Raw genomic sequence first — 27,848 nt, forward strand, 5'->3', positions numbered from 1 at the left:
CAAACAATTACGCCATCGTTGGCATTGAAAAACTTTATTTATACTCATAATATTTTTGGCAACAACACTAGCTCCATTTTTTTTCATTCTTCCTACATCTAATGGCGTTTACTACAACTAACTGAGATGACTAGAATAAATATATAAATAATTCCGCTCAATAACCCTTTTTCAGACTGCCTTCACCCGTTGCAGGTCCTTTCCTATCCAGTTGAGATCAAATTTCATCTGCATCACTCGTTACTTCTGGCAGCGACATTTTTTGGCACACACATACATTCTCCACCGAGCTTCTCGTGAATCCACGGCAAGTAGTTGACGATCCTGGTGTAGATGCCAGGTAGATTGGGCCGAGCACAGCCACGGCCCCAGGACACGACTCCGATTACCTCCATGCTGCCGGCGTTGCCCATCTTGTGCATTGGACCACCACTGTCACCCTGTTGTGAAAAAAAAAAAACATTATGAAACCACGTGCTCGTTTCTCTAGATACCAGTATACTTACCTGACAAGCATCTTTCTTTCCATCATGGTACCCGGCGCACATCATGTTGTCGGAAATCTTCTTACTACCGTACCCGGCTTCCAGGCACTGCTCATGGGACCAGATCGGAACCACAACCGATCGCAGTGTCTTTGATGGTGGTCGCCTCTCCTCGACTCGTCCCCAACCGGCAACGATACCCAGAGATCCGGTGAAGTCAAGCTCGCCTACAATAGCAAATATTTCATCAACAAAAAAAAAATGTTTTCGAGTTGACAGTCGTTTGATCCTTACTTCCGTCCGGCAGGCAAGCAGGTTGAATCGTAGGTCCATACCGCAGTGGTTTGTCCAGCTCCAGCAGAGCAATATCGTTGTTGAAGGTGAAGATGTCAAACTCTTCGTGATCGATGATTCGCTTGATGCGACGCAGTTCCGTGTAGTCCTTGGCAATGTTGTGTCCTCCGAGGTAGACCTTCAACCCAGACATAGAAAGAGAGAGAGAGAAGAAACGACCATAATTAGTGGGTTAACGCTGTGAGGACGAAGATATTACCCTGATTTCAGTCGGTTCGAAGGAGTTGACACAATGGGCAGCGGTGACCAGGTAATTCCGGGACAGAACGGATGCTCCGCAATACAGTTTTCCCTGACGGAAAAGAGCCGCCAGCCAGGGGTACTCGTGAGCGTTGGTTTCCTCCCCTCCGACAATCCGATTCGATCGACCGTTGACGCCGCAAACTGGTAAATGGAAAATAGAATTTATGATGAACATAAGGGGGAATTGGATTTTTAAAATATAATTAAAATAGCTAGGTGTGCGTGTGACGGTGATTTTTAAACTGATTGTAGCTTAAATTCCAGCTGAATAATAGCTGCTAATGCCACCTCAGGAAGAATCCCATCAAGTTGGTTTTAAGGGGCAATCATATTTCATCCTTTTTACATTCACTGTTCGATCTTCCAGTCCTATTAAAGTTGTTTAGCGGTAAATTCCCTGCCGATCGTTTAAAATCAAATCTAAAAAGTCCTTCACATCCTAATGTGGTACAAAGTTCGTGGGAAAGGTAGATAGAGAAAGCTATGGCTTGGGTCATTCGTGACTTATCCGGGGATGAGATTTGAACTTGTGACTTTGGCTTGAGAGGTATGGATGTTAATCACTACGCTGGGACCGTCCTCTCAATTCAACCTGTTCATTCGATTCCGGTAATTTCGGTAATCGGGTCGGTAATGCAGTTCGTGAGCTCCAGAATTCAAAGCAAATCGGATCCAATTGACATAGTTTACATTATCTATCACTCTCACTCACTTCAAACCACATTTGGATGAATAAGACTCAGATGATTTTAAAATAAAAATACGAACAGTAGGGAATTTACGGGTAACCAATCCTAGTTTTAAAATGTAAACTTTTGCCTGGAGCATTTTTCCATCCAGGTGTGGAAAGTTTCTCCAGAGAGTCGTGGAGAGCGGGTCCGGTGGTACAGATTGTTGACTCTTTCGTTCTTCCGCTGTTTTTGTGACGTTACACTCGTCGTTGCATCGGACCAGAGGGGAATTTGGCGAGGCGACGAGTTCGCATTTTCGTATATCAAGCTGAACATTGCATTAGGTCCTAAGTAACATTGACAGATTCTCATTCGTTGACTTTCTCTTTGTATCCCCACGGCCACATTCCCGTATTTTCAGAACACTGATAGATAAAATAAGCTTTTATCTCGCATTTAATACGACAAACACAACAAAAAACGGCTATACGCTCAAGTTATAAACGAAAGAAAAATTCGATGAAGAGAATCGATCAATGATACTTAAGACCTAATGCAATGTTCAGCTTGATATGTTCACCATGGTCCGGTTTAATGCCTAATGCAGAATGAATACAGTTTGTATATGTTGGACGGGTTACAGGTCGTTTTCTGTGATTTCTATATGGGGGAACACTTTGTGAAGACCGAGAATGGAACATGTAACGAAATTATGAAAGATTTTGAACATTAATAACTCAGCTGTCCCTGGACCAATTTTAATAATTTTATCTTTAATCGATCAAAAACATTTCTACGCATCAGCATCAATGCTTCCGACCGATGATTTTTACCAAGAAACTATTGAAAAATTGGTAATGTCAAGCATTTTCCAAAGTACACAAATAAAAAGTGATTGCTTCCCAAACACAGGCATCATATTGAAACACCATCGTGATTATGCACTGTAGCATTCTCTGAAAATTCCAATTGGTACAGTAAGTGCTTCTGTGTTTACACTCCGCGTTGGATAGAGTCAATATTCGAAGTGAAACCAGTAGGGTTAACTACCCCATTTCCGGCCTATTAAGCACCACCCGCACTTAGTCTTTCTTAATCTATAGCAGTTTAGCACCGAACGGAATGTTTTTATTACTGATGGCTTCCATCACCTTTCCGTACGTACGGCTTTATTTACCTTTCCGTACGTACCGTAAGACTTGGAAACGAGAAACCAATCGTTAAGATATTGTCAAAAGTCCAACACTGCTTCTTGACGCCAAACTCGGCCTACGGATTTTAAACTCGGCCTAACGCATTGAAACGCAATTGGAACGCCATTTAATTTACTTCGGCCTATCGGATGAAGATAAAAATTGATTCGGTCGGAGCGTTTCTTTTGTTTTTGGGAATAATGGGTGCAAACCTTCATACCACGCGTTCGCATTGACTTCGTTCGGTAGCTTATTAACTAAAGTATCGTACCAAATGCATAATTGACTTGTTAGCTCTGAAATCATGGATTAATTTGAAGTTTTCTGCTCGATAGGCCCAAAATGGGCGATTAGGCCGAAGTAGTTCTCTACCCTAATTATTGAGAACTTCTATTTAAAAAAAAGTAGAAGGGTCTGTGCCTAGGGCCACCAACAAAAGCTTGACACAGGGCCGCTAGTGGACGGAACAAATGTGTAAGTAATAATATTATCATTCAGAATTTAATAGCACTAACCAGCAAAAAATAATCAATAATTTTCCGTCAGCTATATGATAGCCGTCCTAAGCGAGCATACTGTTGTGTATGTAGATTGTTGAAGCAATTTATTGAATAGTAATATAAATAATATTTTTCTTGATAGGAGACCGAAGCAACCGCGATTAGAACCTATTCGTTCCGTACCCTCTAATTCCAACAACTCTTTCGATGGACACCAGGAAAAACAACAAACGGTCCTTTCCAGAGCTACCATTTGACAAACAACCGCCACCAATTCAAAAACGGAAAGAGTTAAAATAATAGATGATCGGTCAATTAAAAGAACTAAATGCTCTTCACATTTGTTTCGTCCATTAGCGGTCCTACGTCAAGCTTCCATTCGTGCCCCTAGGCACAGACCCTTCTACTTTTTTTAATCAAGTGAGTGCAAAGGTGGCACATTGTGGGTCAGCACTATAGGACATTTATCATGGTGGGTTTGTTCCAGTTGAAAACATTCATGTAAACGTTTCATCGTAGTTATTGATTTCCGTTTGTTCCCGGCGAGATGGCCACAATCGAGCGTGATTTATTTGGTGAGTTTAGCTTTTGCTCATTTTGCTACAATTCGAAATTCCGGAAAACATGTTCCGCAAAGTTCATTTCTAGATCAAGGGGGGCGACACATCTAAATCTCAATTCTAGATGCTCCGAAAATCTCACACTAGCGAATGAATCTTCGAAAAAACTTCTATTATTTTTCGCATTTACTTGCATCGACCATCATCTTTTGGTAGGAAATCGTCAGAATCGTCATCAATCTTCTTTCTATCTAGTCAGCGTGTGCGCAGCTAACCACAGCAAATCAAAAACTTTCCTGCATCGCAGATAGAGTCGCCCCCCTTGGTGTTTGAATCCGCACCACTATACATATAATGCGTAATTGAAAAACATTCAAATTAATTATCAAAATCAACAAAAATATGAAGGCTTTGTAGATTTTATTCCCCCCTTATGTAGCCACCTAACCGAAATAATGAACACCGCGTAAAAGTAGAACTTAGGGAAGGAATAAATGCCTTTCGTAGCGTCATGTCTCTGGATTAGAAAGATCGTTGGTCGCCGATGCTTGGGGCACCGGTTTGAACGGTTATAGCATTAAATCAATCATAAGTGGTGTGTTCTGATATGAAGGGCTCGACTGTCTCAGAAAGCCGTTTGTGCTTACTGAACAGAAAATCGTTGGATCAAACCCAGGCTCCATCATATTAAAGAGTTTCATAGTGACATTGATTGCTCATCGTATTTTGTGAAAACTATTGTCGTTTCGTCGTTGCAATGATTGAATGGCTACAACAACTCGATCATAAGTGGTGTGATGTGATATGCAGGGCTCGGTGGCCTTAGAGCGACCGTTTTTGCTTACTGAGCAGAACATCATGACCTTCATCTCATGCCCCTCCACATTCAAGATTCGTTTGTCACCTGTTTTTTCTTCGCTCAAACCCATCACTTAGCGTACCGTTTGCCAAAACGAACCTTGCTGCATAGCCAATCCTTTTATCCAACATCTCAGTGATTTCTCGTGGAAGTTCAGAGGACTACTCGGCTTCCAACAAAGCGAGTATCACATCAACACATTCCTACCCAATCTTTTCTTCTGGCATTGCCTAATTTTAGATCACCAGTTTCATCTGTTGGTTCTGTGCACAGAACAGAAGTGGAACTGCAAAGGAATCAGCTAAATTTGTCAATTTTTTCAATTCAGCAAGCGATGTGTTTCACACGAGCTTTCAATTGAAACATGTGAGCATTCACACCATCAAAACATGCTGTCTATGTTAACTAAAAGCAAAAGCCTGCCTTCTACCGCCAGGAGCACTAGTGTTCTCGAATAATAAATTCCCAACCTTTGGATGTGAAGTTCCCTTTCTGTTATGTGACAATGAAACAATTTGTAGGCCCTTATTGTTGAGTACAATCAAGCGCTTTGGAATTATGAGTACTGCATATTAAGGGTTTGAAAGTTATGTATCTGAGAGAACACTCGACGGACTGTTTTTCGTTTTGATTCTATTTCCAGTCCCGATATTTTGCAAACAGTGACAGATAGCGGACATGAAGAACCAGTGGAGGTGCCGGGCAAAGGTGTTTATCCTAGACAAATAGTAAGTTACAAATTCGCTGTTGTCGTTGTCGTAGTCGCTGTCGTAGTCGTAGGCAGTACCGTTAGTAAATTTAAAATTAACCACCAACCGCTGAAAATATGAATTATCGCGTATTTCTGTTGTTCATTACATGCCAAGTAAAATTCGAGAACGTAATTTCATTTGAATAGCTTGTTCAACCAGGTCTTAAACAATCGTCACGTCGGTCATTTAACGTCGCGTGAAAATGGATCTTAATGAAGGCCTCTTTCATAGCTTTTAGTTTAAGGATTTCAAAGATCGTCGCTTGCATTGGCTTGCTTACTGAGCAGAAAAACGCGGTCCCAGGTCCTTTCATATTAAAAATTTATGGTAAAATCGCTTGTTTATCGTGTATTTCGTAAAACTTTTCGTTGTCGTCGGTGCCGGGTCTGAATAGTCATAAAAAGTTGAGTAACGCTATAATGTGATATGAGGGGCTCTGTGGCCGTAGAGCAACCGGTTTTGCTTACTGAGCAGAACATCATGAGTCTAATCTCAAGCCCACCCACATTCAAGATTCGTCAATCGTTTTATTTGTTAACATTGCTACATGGTAATAACAGCAACTCGATGATAAAAAAAGGAGCTCGTCTGCCTAGTGGCAAACGTTTTTGCTTACTGAGTAGAAGACCGTGGGTTCAATCCCAAGCTCCTTCGCGTTATATGATTGTTAGGACATCAATTCAGCTTATCGTTTACCAAAACGAACCCTGCTGCAAACCCAACCCTATTACCCAATATCCCAGTGATTCCTCGTGGAAGTGCAGAGGTGTTCTCGGCTTCCATCAAAGCGAGTGTCACGTCAACACATTCCTACCCCTTCCTTTCTTGACCTGTGTTAGGGCGTGCCGGCGCTGGTATTGCCTAGTTTGAGATCACCAGTTTTTACACATTGAAGATAATTGCTAGTCCCAAGCATCGTCTACTGGTTCTCTGTGTAATTACAGCTGGTCTGGCAATAACAGAGTAGCTACCGTGGGCGGTCAATCATGCTCATGCTCATGGTCATGCTTGATTCGATTTCCAGACCCGTGGGGAATAACCTTGGAGTGCCCCAGGTAAGTGTATTAGAGCCTCTTTTATTTATCATGTATATTAACGACTTGCGACGAGTTTTAAGATTTTGCAACATTAGTATTTTTGCAGATACTGTGTTATTCACTGATGCAGTGTTGGCAAAATCATCAAATTATGTTTTCCGCTCTCATACGCTCTCAATATCACGCCTGATACTGGAACAAAATATCACGCTTGATATTGATTTTACAAGCTCCTTTGATATTGCGAGACTATTTACAACGTGCAAAAATCAAGCGGAGAGTTGATTAGACACAAAAATCATTCCGTTGCACATCGTTTTATTAGAGAAAGTATAGTAAGTATGCTATCTCTTTTTACTGTTCACCGATGACAGACAAGAAGTGACTGCTGCCAGCCGTTATGGAAATTTCGTTTGCGTTCGGGTGTAAAGCAAAAATCATTAAACTCCATCTCACCACAGTTTGTTGAGATTTGCAGCTGGTGAGTTTAGTTAGCTTGATATTCTGAGCTGCGATATCACAGCTTGCAAAATCAACCGCAGCTGTATGCTTGTTGGTTTGTGTCTGTTCTGTGCTCTTGAATATTGGTGAGATTTGATTTTTTGATATTTTCCCAACACTGCACTGATGATCGAATTGTAAGCATTTGTTATTGATTACATGTTAAACTAAATTCATTGTAATTTTGCGGAATCGAGTAAATGATAACGTCTCTGTTATGATTGATGGTGAGACTATTGATCGCGTTCGGGAGATTAGATATCTTAGCGTCGTTATTGATGACAAATTAAAGTTCAACCATAGAGGTAACTCTAAGACAAGTAGGTCCCGAAGAAACGTGCTCAACTTTTTGGCTCACCTCTGGTACTATCTTCGGTCCCAAGCTTGTCGAATCACCCCTCGAAACATAGGAAAAACCAATAACCCCTCATTTTATCTGTCAAACTTTCATAGAGAATCAAAACAAACATTGCGTAGTACTAGAATTTCGACTAGAATAGGGTACGTTAATCGTTTGCTTGGGACCAATAGGCTACTAAAGTGGTGAGCCAATTTAAAATCGTTAGTTTCGTATTGATTGTTGGTTCAACTCTCACATTGACAATGTCATCAAGAAAATTGCCAAGAAGTATGGAATTCTATGCCGATTGAAAAACGATTTAGCTATTGCCAGTAAAATACAGCTATACAAAGCAATCATCTAGACTTTTGCCCTTCCATTTTATTTATGGCCAATGAAACACAAATAGGGGAAATGACGGCTTCGGCATGCCAGACTATTTTCGGCAACCCAAATTGAAACACTATTTTCACTTGATTTTCTTACGAAAACACTTCGCTGAATGCATGCAAACGATTCCTTATGCTTTCAGCTTCAATTTGACTATATTTTTACCCCTGAGAAAAAGCAATCTAGCAAGGTTTTCTTGAAATGAAACACACGCACTACAAATTGTAGCTGATTTCGAGTTGCCGATAATAAAACAGCAGATATACATGCAGTTCAAATGGAACGGTTGCCGAAGAAAAACTGGTTGCCGACAATACTCGCTCTCACTAGAGGAGATTGGAGCTTTGTAAAAGCGTTTCAAAACAGTTTTTGACAATTCTTTCGACTGAAATTGTTAGAGCAGCTGGCAGCAATAGATTGTAAACAAACCAATACTGCATATGTGTGCGTTCCTTAGAGAAAAAGGCTATAGAAAGAAGGTCGCTGCTTAGGTTGTCGAGAATACGTAAATTCCCCTATCTTGATAACAGTGCTTGCAGGATAAAATAATGCGCTTGATTTTGAATGTCTTTTGAACAGTTATTCAGTGATTTTTTTTATGATTTGACGAAGTATGTATTTTGACGAAGTCTCTAACGGATTATTTTGTATAGATAGCTGTCATAATGACTTTTTAATAATTATTTTAGCACTGCAAAAACTGTTTTGTTCGCCACGATGGTGATGATGGATTTTTAATATTTGATGTAATAGTACCTACACAGCTAAAAAAAAAAGTGTAAATTTCCGTTACTATGATGCACATAAATGGAGCGTCATATATCATACAAGTTTAGATTATAGATCGTGTAAATTTATGAGACATGTCACCCAATATTCCATATATTGTATGCAACTGTCCGCTTTTGTTTGCAAAATTTCTTGCAAGCTGCTAGCTTACGTGAAAAGGAAGTTTACATGTATAAATGTTTGCATGCATGGATGTTTACATCGCCAGTAAAATTCAGAATTTTTTGGTGTGTAGTACATTAAAAAAAAAGTAGTCTACAAAGGTTTGAGCCTTGCGCGCATATTACGGATATAGAGGACTGAACACTTGATTAGAAAAAAGCTTATTTGGAAGATACCTTGAGTTAGTAACAAGTTTTCTGGCTGAATGTCGGGGGTTTGTGAGCATTCCTGACATTGCTGAAAATTATGATAGCATCAGACTGTGGGGTTTTTAGAGTAATAGGATGCTTTGTTGATTTTCATTAACTCTTGATTGCTTGTAATACTTATGAATATTATAGGTGGACAAAAAGGCGTACTAAGAGATGGACGCCTAAGCTTTTCCACATTCATATCGCTATGAAGCAACTGTAAACTCTAGAGGGAATTTATATCTGCAACTGTAACCAGTTTGATTTTGTTTGCTAACCTGGTTAAAATGTCATATTTAATTATCTTAAAGATAAATCGTCCAGCTCAAACCTCTGTAAGGTAAGAGGTTGGACCATCATCATTATTATCTGTGTAATTACAGCTGATCTGGCAATAAGGAAGTAGCATTCGTGGGCCGTCAATCATGCTCATGCTCATGCTCATGCTCATGCTCATGCCCATGCTCATGCTCATGGTTATGCTCATGCTCATGCTCATGCTCATGCTCATGCTCATGCTCATGCAGGCGTGAAACGTTTCTCCATCTTGGTGTGGAACCTATATTCCTGTAGATGTTGCAGTAGCCTCTCTAGCGATGTCTTGTGTGCCGCCGACGATAATAGCGTCATCTACAATTGAACGCCAGCCTGTTGATCAGCCGATGTTACCAATATCGACCAGCAGGTTGGAGAAGTCAATAATGCTGAATACACAGCTTCCATTTGGCTTGGCAAATCTCCTGCGAAGTATGTAGAGGATAGTGGTTGGCAGAAGTTCGCATAAAGGCGCAGTCCTCCTCTCGGCTAGCGTACTGCAACTATTGGTGCTGCCCACTTGGAGAAGTTAACCGGCGTTATGATTCCTAGCGTCTGGAGATTCGTTAGCTCAGCATCCACCAGTGAAATTGCATTCAACGGAACCGATCACTCCGAACCGAAACCCAGCTTGGCGTTAGCTTTATGAAATAGCTTTACCTTAGTTTCATTTAAGTGTCATAGCTAGCCATGAAAAACAATAGATATATTGAAGTCGTCCAGCCTAAACATGCAGCAAATAAACTGCAGATATGATCAAATGGAGGCAACCACAGGTAGATTGATCCAATCCAATCGATCCAATATTTATTTTTATATGAGAGCCGCTTCCAGTGGTTTCATTGTATGGCAGATTCACCAACGGGGGTCAGAGCGCTTCCATTGCAGCAATGGAAGCAAAACGTGGTCAGCACTCACACACTCATCACGAAACGGTTGATTTCCAAAGTCGACGACGCATCGACTGAAAGAACTGCTGATGAAGAACAACGAGGAGGACCATACAATGGTTGCTGCTGAGTAAACAGACGATCGCGTGACACACATTGAGAGTGGTCTGCTTATGTCGACAGCCGAGTGAACACTGAATCGATCCAATAGATACACATTTCGTTGAGTTCCAGTGATGACGTCATGAAACAACCATGTCGTTGATGGTGACTTCACATTGGAATTTTCCGATAAGAGCAACGGGTAAACCGGAAGCAATGGGTGCTTCAAATTATTCTGGAGTAAGTTTCGGTCGTAAGTCTTGTGTTGTTTGCTGTGAGATTTATCACGAAAATTCTCTTCTCTTGAGTTCTGATATTAGGCTTCTACCTCTGGAATCGCTTTTCTCTTTAAACAACCACAGTAGCTGTCTTTGTGGTCAATGTGATTACATGATTTGCAGAGGTGATCAGAACGGACAATCACAAACGTAGTACTTTTGACCAAACTTCCCGCACTGAGTGCGAGGGGTTGTTATGTATTCAGCCTTCGTTAGATGTTGTTGATTTTTGGAGTTCATCTCCAAAAAGCTGTGGAGCAAATTGCTCGACTGTTATGGCTACTCGATCATCTTGAGCTTGACGAGCCGCTGTAAAAATTCAATTAGCGCCTGGACGAGTGCTTCTGTTGTTTCACCTTTGCTGCGGAATATGATCAATGTTAGAACATTGGCATAGCGTGGTGCTTTGAAGCCACAGACGATAATCAAGCATTTATAAAGGTCGATTTTCAGTTTTTCCAACATCGAACTCTTCACCAATTCTACTCGCATTTCACCAGCTGCAGGAAATGTAACACTTTTTGGAAAAAGAAGCTGTGACAGGAAGTGGCCAACTTCCTAAACAGAAAACGATCCTTGCTTGGATCATCCAAGAATCGTTAACATGGCAAAATAACATGAGAAGTTGTTAATATGTCCCCAGACTACAGAGTCTTAGCCTCATTATAATGTAAACTATGTCTTGAGACATTTTTAGTGAAGATTTAAAAATGATGACTGAAATATGTAGGGACACATTCACCACATGGACTGATAATATGTAGGGACCCATCGAAACGTCAATTTACGTTTTTCATTCGAAAAACCTCTACATTTTTGGCCCATACCCTCATAAACGTGAATCCAGTGCTTTACACAACCAGTATTTCAAAACATAAATATGGAATGCTCGTTTCAAACTATTAAATAAGATCAAATCTCATCCCACACTAGCCACGAATTTATCCACCTATGGTGTGATCAGACCCTTCTTACTTATTCAAGTTTATTTATTTTATTGTCATTATCAGTGACCAAGCCCCCCACCCACGTGTCATCCAGTGACGCTACGCCACTGCCTGGGGGTACCCGGAATATATCCGGGTGTAGTCTATTTGGTGAGGCTACCAATCACCTTATCATCGTATTTTAATGTGATTTAATGGGTTTTAATTCAATTCATATTCAAGAAACTTCCCCGGTGTACCCGGAACATGTCCAAGTGTGTCCAATGTGGTCTGGAACACTTAACACGACTTGCATTGATCTTATTTTTGAATTCTGTAGTAATTTGATGTGTCGCATGATGGTTTTGGTTTTTCCAAATCGGTTGAGCGGTTGCTGAGAAACGTGAGCGCATTCATTTCGTTACATACACACACACATACACACATACACACGTACACACACACACACAGACATGTTCCGATCTCGTCGAGCTGAGTCGAATGGTATATGACACTCGGCTCTCCGGGTCTCGGATCGATAGTCGGTTTTTCAAGTGATATCTATACCCTTTTTTGTAAGAAGGGTAAAAACATGTCATAGTGGGACTTTAGCGGCAGATAATTGTTACCATTTTTGTCCCTATAATCCCCACTGTGCATCGGTCAAGAGACACAGGTAGCAATGGGATGCTGAACAAGTACTGTTGCAACGGTTTTTATTCATCATTAGTTTGAATAATGCTTGTACATAGATCCCGTTGACCTTTGCGCAGCTTTTAAACACCTAAATCTGGTGATTTTAACCATCTGAAAGCATAACAGTAATATCAATTATAAGCTTTTACATAACAGTCTTTTCCAGCCCTTTTTCAGCCTTCTAGTTTTATTTCAAAATATTTAATGGATGACCACTTCATATCTTAAATTTTTTATTGGACTACTTTATCTTGTATGCTGACTAATTGTATTTATATATTTATATTGTAATTATAAGTCTACATTCCAGGATTCGATCCGGCAGTTGCTTATTCACAGGCGTCAACCATACCATACCATACTTACTGGACCACTTAAGCATATGTGTGTCAAAAGGTATGATCATTAACTTGCTTCAACGTCACATTTAAGTTGAATAATAGCTACTGGAAGAATTTAAAAAAACGGTGGCAGTAAAACATTCCTCTCATTTTGAAGTACAGTTAACACAATGTGGACATAAGTGCAACAATTTATTTCGATTATCATTTGGATGCTATTAAAGTGCCATAATTGAGCTATATTTTGAGAATGCGGTCTGAAAATTCAGTGCAATTTAAGTCAAAGCACAGGAATACAAATTGTAATACTTCCGACGTCGTCACAGTCCACTTCTCCCTGGAGCTATTCCTAAAAAGTTCCTCTTCCTTGTCGCTACTGCTGGCGCTGCCTGGGATTAGAAAGGTAGGCAGTGAATTCAGTAGAACTAAAATGCCGGAAGTGCTACGACATTTAACAAAATTGTGCCATAAATTCCTATTATTCTATCAGGTTATCAAAATCTTTGTAGCGCATTGCTGATTTGTTTAGTTTTAAGCTTCAATAAGACTTGTTCAATCTTCAGATCAATCAAGTGGGATACAATTAGCTTCATGCACTACTAATCAATTATATATTCAGCCTGGTGTTAATCAGCTTTGTACCCCTTAAATCAACCACTAATCAGCTTCTATTATTACTGTTCAGCTTGAATGAGTACTTGGGGAACTGAACTTAACATTACGAGAATCAAACATCTATTGCAGAATGCTTATTTTCAGGAATTCGTTCATGGAAACCAAAAATGGAGTCCATATTCGTCCAAATTTTAAATAACTGTATTTTTAGTTTGGCCATTTGGCATCATATATGATTTAATTTGAATCAACAATTTCATGTTGACAACGTCAAATCGAACAGAACTTGAAAATTCACAGTTTGTAAAATTTACGATGAAATGTAAGCCGCTCTTAAATCCGGTTTGAAATTAGTTTGTGGAATTTTACGATTCTATCTGTGCATTGTCATAACAGAACTTCTGGTTATCTGAGATGACATAATATAATTGCATTCACTTTTACATGATTAAAATTATTTTTTACGCGATGTCCAAGAATCCTTTCACTCCTGTAGGTTCACGAAACGCCGCATTGTTTGAACTTACTGAGTGATTTGAATTCTAATGATTCCAAAGAATCATATTAATGGCAAATACTATTCAGTAGACCTCGTTATTTTGGTATCAGATACGCAACAACCATTAGGTGTCCCGCCATTACGCGGCACATCATCTAAGACTTCTTGTACCCCCTGACGATAATAGGTAAATACGTGCCGAAACCTTTATTTGCCCTGTTGTATATAAAGGAGTTTTGGATATTCATGAGCTATTTGGTTGAAAATTGTCTTATCATAAACTATTTTAAGAGTTCGCTACTTTTTTCTTCCGATTGAATGTGCTTTTATCAAAATAATTAAGCAGCCCCTTGCTCTTTAATTAAACAAAGCCGTCTCAGCTTACATTGCAAGGTTTATCAAGGCTTTAAAGTATTATTCAAGTCGAAAAGGTCTACAAGACTAATTGATACTTGGGCCTCATCTCATTTCATGAGAGTAGTGTAAACGAGACAGAGGTATCGCAAAAATAAATAACTAGATATTGCCCTCAGACCACTAATTTAAAGTCGCGAGTGAGCTGCAATGCTAATTAAAGTGCATCCGAATTTGATACGTTGAGGCAAAGTGGCAGCTAAATATATGGTCTAACTACAAACAAACAGACTTAGCTCATTGAAAATTTCTCACTGTAAAACTTCCCCGCTAAACACTACCGCCACCTGTTGAGTGCTTTGTGATATGCAGTACGCTCAATAGATGGTGATAGAGAGTAAACGTCAATGGAATGTGCACGCCACTGGTGGCGGTACTACCAACTAATAAACATTTAAATTGACCGTTAAATGCGTGTTTGATGAACAACTTACAAGTTTTATGTCTTTTTGTCTGTGGTCTGACTGTCAGATATGCCTCAACAGATCAAATCCGGATTCACTGCATACCGCGCTGCCAACTAGAACTTTGCATCGGTTAATTTAATGGGCAATATCATACTTGTTTTTCTCTGACATGGAGTGGAAACTGTTCAGTCTTATACCACAGAGAACAGAAGTTGAGGCTCAAACTAAATTTCTGTAAAAATCTGTGTAAAGATTCCTATTTGTCTAAAGCGCCAGAAACGGCGACTTCCCAACTTTTTTTTATATATCTTTATTAAGGAGACTTTCAGCCGTTGGCTGGCTCGTCTCCGAAAGACTTCCCAACTTAAAAAACCTCTTTGACAACATGATGGCGCTGGCGTTGCACAACATACACTAGAAACTAAGTGTCAGTAGTGCCGAGGGGTAATTTTCAACCGAAAACTTATCGATGCTAGCGCCAAATTGGTCAAAAGTGGAAAATGTATATAGGAAATAATGAGATACTAGCGCTACGTAACGGCGACGTTCCTACTTATCTTTATACAAGTTTCTGGTGGAAGTGGGATGTCTGTTCTCTGTGCTTATACCCCGTACAGACTATTGCTTATATCATGTAATATAGGCTGTCTTGCAATGAGCACTCATACATAGGATTTCCAGCGAACACTAGATGTATGAGTGCTCATTGCAAGACATCCTATATTACGTGATATAAGCCATCTCAGCCATTTACACTGAACGAAAACTTCCGCAATACTTCGAGTCCTTTAACAATACGCTTCAGAATTTTGAATCATTGTCGTATGGTTTAATTCGTCATCACCTTATGAGCATCCATATGACTGTCATCGAAATGAAGGATATTTATTTGAAAATTTTCTATAAAACGGACAGCGCTCAGAGAATAACAATTTTAGAATAAGATGGATTGTAAATCCTTTAAATTATGTTTTAAATTGGATTGTTTACATTTCATGATAGGCATGAACAGCCATTCCACTATGGACACAAAACTCGTTTGTTGGCAGTGGAATCTTCCTCCACCAAATAATAGACCATCTTCGGTTTCCACGCTTTACCAATGTTTGTACTACACAGTTCGAAAAAGTAGTGTAAATTTCTGTTCAATATGATGCACATAAATGGAGCGTCACATATCATATACGTTTACATTATATATCATGTAAAGTTCTGACACATTTCATACAATGTAGCAAATATTGTATACAAAAGCCCATCTTTGTAAACAACATTGTTTGCTAGTTGCTCGGTTGCGTGAAATGAAATACAAGTCTACGTGAATGAATGTTTACATCCCAATTGAAATTCTGCATTTTTATCTGGGTACCTCTGATGGCAAACAGTAGGTTTCCTTCTCGTTTTTCAGATCAGATCAGCAAATGATGTTTGATAGAATTATTCATCGTTTTGGATGATTTGCATTATGGGGCTGAACCAATCAATTTGAGATGACAATCATTCTGCAAATAGCATTACGTATTTCAACTTACGTCCGTTCGCTTCCCGTATCAATGTTCATGGTGTATTCATGAGGAGCATTATCTGATTAAAAAACAACTGTCATCCGGTTGCAACTATCATTCGAAAAAGTGCTTTCGATGTTTCAATTTGAATGGTCTGAGGTTTCATCAGAACAGAGGATGATGTTTTGGTACAGTGTGGCAGGTCTTCTGCTTGATTGGTATGACGTTTTCCAACCCGTTGACAGAAAATCAACTCGACAGTGAGCATTCATAAGGGCGTATACGCGATTTTCTCTTTTCTTAATAACTCGCTAGATTTAACGTTTGTCGGTGCGTTTGTTGTTGCTTTTGAAAGCCAATACAACTTATTACAACTCTACATTGAACAAATTATACAAAATTGTTTCGCTTAGCTGTAGAAATGCAAAGAGAAAAACGATGAAGAGAATCGATCATCGCGTATACGCCCTTATGCATGCTCACTGTCGAACTGTTCCAATGTTGACAGATAATCACTCTACGTATAGGTTGAATAGCCACTGACAGTTCGATAATCAAATTTTTATTTGTCTGTACAATCGACAGTAATGAACAATCGTTTTCTAACAGAAATTCATCATTTTTTTATTTAATTCGATACAATTTGTCTCAGGCATTTTTAACTAACAAATCACACCTTCGCCACCTACTCAGTACGGTGTTATCTGAACTACACCCAAGGAAGTCCGTCTCCATCTTGGCAACACTTGGCCTTTGTACAACCATTACTATAACCATCGTCACCATACACTGTACAAAGTTCTTCGGAAAATGTAATCATCATCTTCTTCCTTGGTTCACTGGCTCACTGGCAACACATTGTTCGATATGATCGTTTCATCATCACGCCTCGTTTGTCACTGACCATTACCATGGACACCCGCGAACGCGCCAAGGTAAATTATGAAACGCCCACTCTCGTCATATGATTGACAGGCGGCCGTCCCATTCGTTCGGACTGCGATCGATTTGCTGATCCAGCACTAACATTTCATTGTGTGTCAAGCGAAGAATAAAATTACGAGTAATCGCATTTACTTCTACCGTTTTATGCTGTGACAATAGTTGAGAAAGTAACGTTTCCTGGTCTTTAAAATAGCAAAATTGCACATTCTTCCTCAAAACACGAAAGTTCGAACTCTTTGACGTCAGCGATGTCAATGTAGATAGTTTCAGTTCAACTACACTCAGCGTTACAATCGGCTGATAGAGAGAGAGGAAGAGAGCCAAAGAGAGTCTCACCCGCGTATGTAAAAATCATCGACCCAAATTTGGCTGGATGTTGTATTTTGCAATTTAAACTGGACTATTCAAAAACACTTATAAAAGTGCGCTTTGACGTTGTATTGTTTTGATTGACAAAATGATTTAAGGGAAAAGCGCACTTTTCTTAGCGATTTCGCACTTCTTTTCGCAATGTGCAATACAACAATGGAAAATGAAAGCACTGCGAGGCCACCGGAGGTCCTCCCGCATAATTGCCTCTGTGAACAGCGCATACAGAGGATTGTAGCGATTATGCTACTGTACGACCACAACCCAAAAGAAGACAAGCACGTGCTCTTCTTGAATGGCTCCCTAAAGCCTGCACACATATGAAGGCATCGCACGGAGACGACTGCAACGGACACATCACGATCACGATATAGTACTCCACAACAATAACAATGTACATATATAAATACAAGCGGGAGCGGGAGGTGTGGCTCTTGAAACTACTACACGGTGTTTATTGCATAATTAGCACAACAGACGTCGCCGTCATTCGGGCTCGTCGTCACCGTCATCGTTCACAGGCGTGCAGAGATCGTTGCAAGGGGACTGCAGTAGTATGGTTGCCCGGAATGCCGTTTTAGTTGCTTAGCACTTATGTGGACACCACTTAGCGTGGGTAATCGATTTATCCACATTTAACTACGCCTCAAAAACTACTACCGGTTCGGTCAAGGAATTTTTCGGGTTGAAAGATTTATCGACTTCCCTGGTTCTATGCCCTCAGCTCTCAGTTAACAACTGTGGAAGTGCTCGAAGAAAACTTAGTTGACGTAAAGTGCTGTCCTAGCTAAATAAGAAGAAAGTCTTAGCATGTGCTTGGAAAGGTGACCATTCACCGGTCAGATGATAGATGCGGAACAAAAAATTAATGGAAGATTACCGATCATGATGATCAGCAATAAAAGAACTGCTACATATGTTCACCTTCTGGGTTGATGATATTATTCAAAAAGTTAAGTTTGATCATTGAAAAGAACGAATGAATATTTATCCTTGTTGAAAAATTGCCTTATGAGCATATATTTCAGTACGAGAAATTCATGTTAGCGCATGTTCATTTTTCGATCTTTCCCAAAGCTGATCACACTGTTTGCCCACACGACAAATATTTTACTCGTTAAGCTTTGCTTAATAGCGGTGACGGTGGTGTAGTGGCAAGTGTGACTGCCTCTCACCCCAGTAGGCCTGGGTTAAATCCCAGTTGCTACCGGAATATTCTGAGGCATAACATCTCTTATCACGCCTTCCTTCGGAAGGGAAGTAAAGCCGTTGGTCCCCGGTTCATGAGTTGATGGGTCGATATGTAGGTAACTAAACATCAACAGGCGTCATTGGCCCCAATGATGTAACTTAAACTGTACATGACAAGTACTAAAACTAAACATCAGTAAGTTAATAGTCATCAGCGTTGCCAGGTCATTTTCAGAAAAAATCAGGATCAGTTAAAATATTAAACCTGGAAAAATCTGGAATGCTCTAAAAAGTCCTATTTTTAACATAATGCTATTGAAATCAAATTGATGTGCAAATCTCCCGTAAAAATCGGTCAGTATTATCATCTGGAATTTATTTAAAGTACCAGAATGCTTATGAATTACATATCTAAATAAATTAAATAAAGCAAATAACTTGTTAGCATCAAAAAGTTAGGAAAGTATTGGTAAAATGTGCCCAAAAAGTTTAAATATCCTTTACACATAATTTCAAATTTGAGCTAAATTTTGGGTAAAATACTGCAGAAAATATGTTAAAAATGTAACTTTTTTTTAAAGTATGAGAAGTAAAGAATTAAGCAACTTTGATGTAATGGATATTTTTTTAATAATATCCGATATACCCGTACTACTTGATGCAGTACCAGAATATGTCTGAAAGATTTTATTAGTTCTAAATAGTTCTAATATTACCCAGAGGCTGGTCAGACTTACAATTTAGTTCTTGACAACATACAACACATAACACCTAGTAGACCAGTAGGCAATTTTAATTATATGAAAAATTCACCTGGCTGAAGTGAGAACCAAAACCTTACATGGTGGTACTCGCGCACATTTTCCCTTAACTACGGGTAATTCCACACATGACCATTACGAATAATTGTATGCCAAAAAAAAAATTATTATATAACTCAAATGAAAGTCTGAATGCGTCATTTTTTAACTCTCTGGATCTTGCAATGGTTCTTTATTCTGGAATTTATATTTTTCCTGAGACTTAGATCATGAATTTTTTTGTTAGTCTGAATTTACTTGGAACTTTTCACAGGATATCTTCGACATTTTTTCAGAGTTCCCTTTGAGTCATCCTAGATTTCCATCATAGTTCTTTTCCAAACTTTTTCAGCAGCATTCTAGGAGTTTTAAGAAAAACTCTCTTGGTATCTCTTAGATATCATTCTACAATTTCTTAATTCCCTCAAACTGGTTATAATTCCCAACAATTCGCATTATTTTGTCTCCATTTTCTCGATGAAATTCCCTTCGAAAATTGTTAAAAATTTCACTCTTCAGAATGACCGTCACACTCTTTCTTAAAATTTAATTAAATTGGAATTATTCTCACGATTCGCTTCAGCATACTCATTGTATTCCTCCCAAATTTCCTTACATATGCTCCCAGCAGTTCTTCGAATTGGCCATCAATGTTCCTTGAGAATTTTCTATGATTTCTCTTTCAAGTTATATTTAATTTCTTCACAAAGCCGCCAAGCAATTGTCATCTGAATTATGGAACTCTACTCAGAATAAACTTGAAATTCTCCTATGATTTTGCAAGGAATTTACTTCATACTATACTTAAAATTATAAAATTCTAGGGCAATTCAGAATTCGAAAGTAATTCAGACTGCTAACTCAATATTCACAAGTACTTCAAAAACTGCCTTTAATTTTAAATTTAATTCCTAAATTAAATCCTCAAAAACCTCAAGAACATACGTCAAAGTCCTGGTAGTTGTCAAGATTCAATTTCATGATTCTGCTACCCATTAACATGCAAACATGTTGTAATAATTCCATGTACGATGTTGCAATAATTTCCCACTTTGATGGCCTTTAATAATTAAGGTAGCTGTGTTCTGGAGAACACCACCACTCACAACGCAGTGATTGAATAAACACCGTTTGGGGAGACAAGATGGAATTCAACTTTGAAATCTGTGTTAGGGAAATCGCTTTCCGCAGGCAAACGGTGACAATTTTTACTATCATAGCAACATTTGCACATTCGTGCAATTTTCAAAAGTGACATTTTGAAAAATGATAATGTCTTAAAGCGCAGGAATATTTCTGATCGATTGCTGATAAAATTATTGAAATTGGTCCAGGGGCAGCTGAGTTATTAACGTTCAAAATCTTTCATAACTCTGTTACATGTTCCATTTTTGGTTTTAACAAAGTGTACCCCCATATAAAAATCACAGACGTAGTTCTACGTCAAAACCTACCCGAACTATGATCGATCATATTTCATCTCAGGAATAGCAAGGTTCTGTGTCCAGAACTGATTCTGTAGGAACTTGTCCGGGAGATAATAAGTCCATATGTATTGATGTGTTATATCCATATTGCATCAACAGAATTCCGAAGAATAATGCATGAAGCTTCTGTAGGTTTCATGATTAACAACAACTTTTGTCGAAAACTCAAATCTGTACCTCTTATGCATGACCTTGTCGTCTTGTAATTTACATTCACTGTAAAACAATAGTGGGTTCTGTTCGCTCTGGCTCAGCATGCATAAGAGATACATATTTAAATTATTATCAAAAGTTGTAGCTAATCATAAGACCTAAAAAAGCATCATGCATTATTTTACGGATCTCTGTTGATGAAAAAAGTTAGAGGCAAATGAATGCACGAAATGAATGTAAATGATTTTCCATGCCTGGTAATATCACATAAATCCTCTATTCCAGAGGTCAAGTACGATCACAACAAGCGACGATTATTTGATGATGTTCGCTACTCAAGAATTTCAAGAGTATCATATAAATTATTTGGCTGTTTTCAGCAAACATGTTTGGCAAAAAATACCGTATGCGTGATAATGTTTGCACCATGGTACAAATAAGGTTCCCGTTTCACCTGTGCATACAATGCCTTGGTTTTCTTTGCATGCACGTAACCTATAGCTCATACAGTAAAAGGCTGTGTATTAAAAGCAAATGATTTACTTAGTTTGACAGTTGCACCATGACGAAGTGGCAGTGTATTCGTGATTTGTCCCACGCGCAAATATCGCAAAAAGGCATTTCAATCGCCGTGGGAGTATCCCGGTGGACCGTCAAAATGGTTTTAGACCGAGAAAAGAAAGGACAACTATCCGCGAAGGTGGCCACAGGTCGTCCGAGGTCAGCTCGGGTTCCGAGGGTTATCGCTCCTATCAAAAGGAAGATTCGGGTGAATCCAAAGCGTTCAATAAGGAAAATAGCAAAGGAACACGGGATCAGTGACTTTACGGCACGGAAGATCGTAAAGGAAGATTGCGGGGCGAAGTCGAGGGCACGGAGAAAACTCACATGATTACCAACGTGAGTCAAACGATGCAAGAAAATCTTGAACTTCCTTAAGCGAAAAAATCCGGTAATCCTGTTCACCGACGAGAGCATGTTTACCGTCGATCCCGTATCAAATTCCAGAACCGACCGGTATATTAGTTCTCTTCCCGTAAAAGACGTGGCCGACGAGCACAAGAACGTGTATTTGACCAAGCATCCTGCTAGCGTTATGGTGTTTGGATTGGTGGCTTCCAATGGCAAAAAAAAAATGGACCCGGTGTTCATTCCAAAAGGCAACAAGGTCAACACGGAGGTCTACATCGAGATTTTAAGTAAGTATGTTCTTCCGTGGATCAAAGAACAATATGGTCTGAAGCCAAATGTTGTATTTCAACAAGATGGGGTTGCGTGCCACACATCGAACCGCACTCAGAAGTGGTTGCAGGAAAATCTTCCGTTCTGGGCGAAAGATATGTGGCTGCCATCCAGCCCGCTGGATTACTCAATATGGCGCGTCATGAAGGCCAAGGCCTGTACGAAGGTTGGTGATTTTTTAGTTTATTGACTCTCAAAATGTTTGTTAAAAGATGTATAGATCATTCGGGGTAAAATCGACATTTGCAATAAGCTTCAGAAACAGGATATGCCTTAAGTTTAATGCAAAATAGATGTTTCTTCAATTTTGGTTTTCGTAGATGCCTCGTGTCATTTTATATGTGTTTGATTTGTTCCCGATAAGTCGGTTTTACCCACACACTGTTTCGTCTGAGTACACATAATTTTCTTATTAAAATTATAAAAAATAAGTTTTTTTTTCAAAGTCTGTAATCGTAAGATCCCGTGGATCGGTGCATCTAGAGTCAAAGTAAGGTTCTGTAAAGTTTGTAGGTTCCCTGCCCAGCCAGGATTCGGTCAACCGTCCAAGAGTAGTATCTGAAGGAGGCTTCAGAAACCAGTTTCCTACCTAGCTCCTTCCCAATACCCAATACTAACCTAGAACTACTGCTGTTTAAAATGAAAATTCAAACATTACTGATTTTTGACTCCGCAAAGTGATACACACGACTGAGCCTAGTAAATAAACGAGCTAGTTAAAAAAGGTTTGTGGTCGATGCATAATGTAAAAACAATGAACACCTGTGAAAATCGTTAGGTTTCCGGTTTTATCCGGATTTCCCTTTCTCACTTTTTATTTAAAATAACTTAAACACCTTTAATGTGTGGAAATTCTTATAAGCTCTGCTTAACTGTTATACTAAGGAACTTGTATAAGCTAAAGAACTAAAAATTGTGTTCGATAAAAGTGAGATATATTGATTAGTTTGTATTGTTTATATGTTTTGTATTGAATTTACGAAATTATAACTGAAACTAGCTAAGAGTATAATGTTTACGCTGGCAGAATTTCAACACAATCTGTCAAGTGGATGTAGAGAAAGCATCGGAGCAAGAGTAGATCCGCCAAAAAATGTTGTGCGTCGTCGTGAAAAATCCGACTGCGTGGTGTAGTGGTAAGCGTGATTACCTCTCACCCCAGCAGGTCTGGGTTCAATCCCAGTCGGCGCCGCTGGGATGTTCTGAGGCATAACATCTCTGATCACGCCTTCCTTCGGATGGGAAGTAAAGCCGTTGGTTCCCGGTTCATGAGTTGATGGGTCGATAGGTAGGGTCCAGGTGTGGGAGCTGCCTTCCTGGCACGTCGGTAGCATTGGTGCTCAGCACGGAAAACAAGATCGACGGAAAAAACAAACCAAAGGAAAAAAAAAAAAGAATCTTGCCGAAGACACCATATTTAAAATACGTTACGCCATTTACTCATCCGATCGCGTCAATTCATGAGCAAGGACACGAACACACGTAAAATTTATATTGACTGGGTTTGCGTCTCACCCCGTTGGACAGATCAAATCGCTCATTTGGCAAATCGAATTGCGGACAAACAAATTGCTCCAGTGGCATGTCGGTTCGTCGGTGGCTAAACCCCGTGCCAGGAAGCTGTACCGGGAGTGGCTGACGAAACCGAGGTGCGTCGTGATGAACGGCGAGACTTACATCAAGGCGAACGTCTATTCTATTCCAGATATTTCTATACAGGAATCCCCCGACTAGTGCAGTGCGTGGTGAAGTCCACCTACCGCGATTTCTTGGCTGTTTTCATGCCAGTAGAACCGATAATTTTTAGATGAATAGTTGACTTTAATCATAAACATAAAATCACCTAAATTAGTTGTAGGTCAGAAATTTCCGAAAAAAGCTGATTTTCAGTAATTATGGAGTAAACAACATTCCGAATTACTGACTTTCGTCTGAAAAAAACTACTGAGCTACTCAGCTTCAGATACTGAGTACTGAGTTTTCAGCACGCTAATGCAGTCTATTCAGTTTTATTTGACAGCTCGCAAGTCTGGCTTGACTACCGAGTGCTCAGCATTTGTTGAAATTAAAGAAACGATCGCCGAGCACTCAGCTGTTCTAATCTCGTCTCGTACTGAGTTCGGTAAAAATAAGTTAGTGTGTAGGGCTGAGATTTATGTTCAAATCATCATCAACGAGGCCTTTTAACCCCATCAGCATCTTGTGGTCTTTCGCGTGATTAAAAGCTCACCTATGCAAACCCAGTACCCCACCAATTAGGGAAAGCTTCCTCTATCCGATAGTTTTGTTGGTATGCGTAGACGAGCTCCAATTCATGAGGAAAGGCCTGTATTGTTGTCCCATTAGGGTGCTTTACTATAGTTGGAATAAAATATATTCAAAATCATTCAGACCATCTTCTTCTTCATATTCCAGCGGGGACGAACCAGCCCAGGGCTGGAAGTCTCCTTAATAAAGATACAAAAATAATCATATTCTTCTTCTTCTCATTTCAAGTTTATTGGTTATCGCATATTAGCATATTACGTGCTCTCAACTTAGTATTCTAGATGCACTTTCACAGTTGTTAACTGAGAGCTTTCGATGCCTGTGCCATTTTTGCATTAGTATAATTGTGTGGCAAGTACAATTATACTCTATGCCCAAGGAAGTCGAGAAATTTCCCAACCCGAAAAAAATACCAAGACCAGACCTGGAATAGAACCCAGCCACCTCCAGCATGATCTGGCTTTGTAGCTGCGCCTTTACCGACTGAGCTATAGGAGGCACCAATGATTAAGAACACCCTCCATTTCAATTCATAGCCACAAAATATGCCTAGGCTTCAAATGGAAATGATTGCTGACTTGTAGAAATTTTAGAGGTTGTGTAAATGGTTTAAAGATTGCATTGAGATTATGGTGAATAACAATGAGAAATATTAAATTTTACTACTATCGCTCTATCTTTGGTTAAAGTATTGCCAATTCAGAGAAAAATTAGCATTTAGCGTCAGATTATCAGCTTTAGTAGCATGCTACGGTTATCAGTTGCTTCGTAATTTTTCCCTGAAATTACAATAGTTAGAATGCTGTCAAAATGTTATATGTGGTTGCCATGATTACGCCTTGTTGCCAAGAAAATATTTTGCTTGTTGTGAAGAAATTGGTGATTTATAAACTTATAAGGATCATTGATTTCGTCTAACAGAACTTAACTTCTATTATACCAATACTCGCTTAAAGTTGAACCGAGTATCGATGTCTTGATCTGTTGCCTCCCTGTTTTAGATGCCAGCATGACACAAACAATCGTGAATCGTCACTGGGTCAGTGACCGCATGGCCAATTCCGTGCATTAGTTTCAACAACCAAGGTAGCTGGAAGAGGCTGGACTCGGGAAACTGACTGACTGAAAGCTTACGAATTTCTGCTTTCTAGTCATCCAGTTGATTGAACCACTTCAGAATTTGAAAACTATACTAGAATTGGAATCGCTACCAGTTCATTCTACATCAACTAATCCTGCAAGACCAACGCTTCCATCAAGCTTAAGTTTGAACTCAATTGTCACTTTAATGTACCATAGAGTTCGGTTCCCTTCAATCCAATCCATTTTGGTAGATTTACTAAATTTACTAACTAACACCTCTCATAATTTTCGTTGCACTCAAAATATTGCGTCTCTGTCTTAAATTTTCAAAAATCGTAGATCACTGAGTAGATTTCCTTGATTTTCCAACAACAAAATCTGCTCGACTATGAAGCAAAAAGAAGACATTATAACTCGTATACTGAGTAATTTGTTTCTTTCATTTCCTGTTGTTCACGCAGATATTTGAGAAATATAAAAAAAATTTGAATAGTGTATGATTGACCAGCCTTTTTCGAAATCGAATTTCCCAAAATTTCTCCAAACTTCTTTAATGTTTTTGTATTTTCCTTGAAGTTTATGGAACTGTCCTAAGATGAAGAGGTGGAACTTTCCAAGAAATATGAAGTTTTCACATCTTATTTGCATGTGATTCTTATTACTTATCGCATATTAGCTTATTGCGTGCTCTCAACTTAGTGTTGTTCTAGGTGCACTTCCACAGTCCATTGAGAGCTTTCGATGCCTTTACTATTTTTGCATTAGTATAATTGTGCGGCAAGTACAATCAAACTCTATCTATGCCCAGGGAAGTCGAGAAATTTACCAACTAGAACGGACCGGGAATCGAAGCCAGCCACCTCCATGATCTTGATTTGTAGTTGTGCCTTTAGCGGCTGAGCTACGGGAGGCCGCTTATGAATCCCTCAGAAGATTTGCAGACATCTTCTACTGGAATTTCTAATAACTTCTTAGCGAAGCCCAAGTAAGTTGAGACATCCTCTTTTAGGAGGTCAGGCAACACTTTCATGTATATATAGTTCATTAATTTTCTAAGTAAACTTAATAGGTATGTGCGCTTATAGTACTTACAAAGAACTTCATAATAACAATCTTCTTCAAAGTAAGAGGTTCACAACAGTTCAGAGAACATATTACTGAAAGTTTGACAATCTTCCAAAGACTGTTGAAGAATTGATACGCTGCATCTTCAAAGAATTTCCTGTAAATGTACAGGAATCTCACGTAACCAAATAGCACGATAATCACCCTTTTTGCAATATAAGGTTAATATAGAACTTCCAAACTTTATATCAGCCGTATATCAGCTGTAAATTTCAAAAAGGGCGATAAGCGGGCTTATTGGTTACTTGGGTACAACCTAGGGACATTTAAAATATCCCAGGAATGTTTTATGAAAAACGTATGAACCTTCTTGAGAATGTTAAGGTAACATGCTAGTGAAGTTCATTTTGCTTCCCAATAATGTTCAAATAGTTGCCTGAAGAAGCTAAGGTAACCTTCCAGGGAAGTTTTTTACTTCGGAATTTCGCCAAACATCATCGAGAATATTTTCCGCTATTTAGCATATCTTGACCTTCACCCCATTGATGAATCACTTCGTACGCTCACGTTCTCCAACACCGACCACAACAACAACAAAAAAACAGTTTGCATTCCTAGCCCACCACGCTGCTGCTTCTGCCGCGTCGATGGGCTTCCACGGAGCGCTGTTGTTTACATTGTTAACCTTTCACTTTCGATTTCTGCAAACTGCAACTGCATCAAATAGGTGCCTTGCCTGCACCACCCGTTGTTTGTTTTCGGTATTATTCTGCCAGCCCACAAAGTAGGTCTCCGGATCAACAACACACATCCTAGTTCAGGATAATCACCACACTTGATCGCAACACAGGACATCATTCAACACTCGGCGAGCTACACCTACCGCAATTGCAACTGGAGCTGTTTCGGCCCGCCGGAACTGCCAACGTGATCCGCACCAAGCAGATCAAACCGATCGCCAATGGAAGCTGCATCCTGGGATAATTCTGGAGACTGCGTTCTAAACTTTTGCACCCAGTTCGATTGAGGGGAAACCGCGAGCGCGCGCAAACACTTGTAACACCGACAGGCGGGCGTTCGCGAAATATTTTACACGCGGCGGTAATGACGGCGCAGTGTCAGTACTCAAATATCGAACTCGTCAGTTGACAAGACGAGTCAAGACTGTGTGCATCAGTATTGTTCTGTGACTGGGGATTATAATTCGATCGTCTTTTATATACATATTGG

At 39.5% G+C, this 27,848-nt stretch overlaps 2 protein-coding genes across 2 annotated transcripts in view; both read right to left on the reverse strand.

Moving 5' to 3' along the window:
• Window positions 1-27,848, reverse strand: part of LOC135705404 (transmembrane protease serine 9-like) — a 130,055-nt gene that overhangs the window by 58,765 nt on the left and 43,442 nt on the right. The window lies entirely within an intron of this gene.
• Window positions 183-27,796, reverse strand: LOC135705395 (trypsin 3A1-like). Its single transcript, XM_065227116.1, has 5 exons — window positions 27,502-27,796; window positions 1,039-1,223; window positions 780-957; window positions 507-712; window positions 183-440 (listed from the first exon to the last, which is right to left on the reverse strand). The coding sequence occupies exons 1-5, from the start codon at window positions 27,590-27,592 to the stop codon at window positions 234-236; spliced, it is 867 nt and encodes a 288-aa protein (XP_065083188.1). The 5' UTR covers window positions 27,593-27,796; the 3' UTR covers window positions 183-233.

Source organism: Ochlerotatus camptorhynchus, unplaced genomic scaffold, assembly GCF_037179485.1.
Source record: "Ochlerotatus camptorhynchus isolate MF236.1 unplaced genomic scaffold, CSIRO-AGI_Acam_v1.1 ptg000266l, whole genome shotgun sequence".
NCBI lineage: Eukaryota > Metazoa > Arthropoda > Insecta > Diptera > Culicidae > Ochlerotatus > Ochlerotatus camptorhynchus.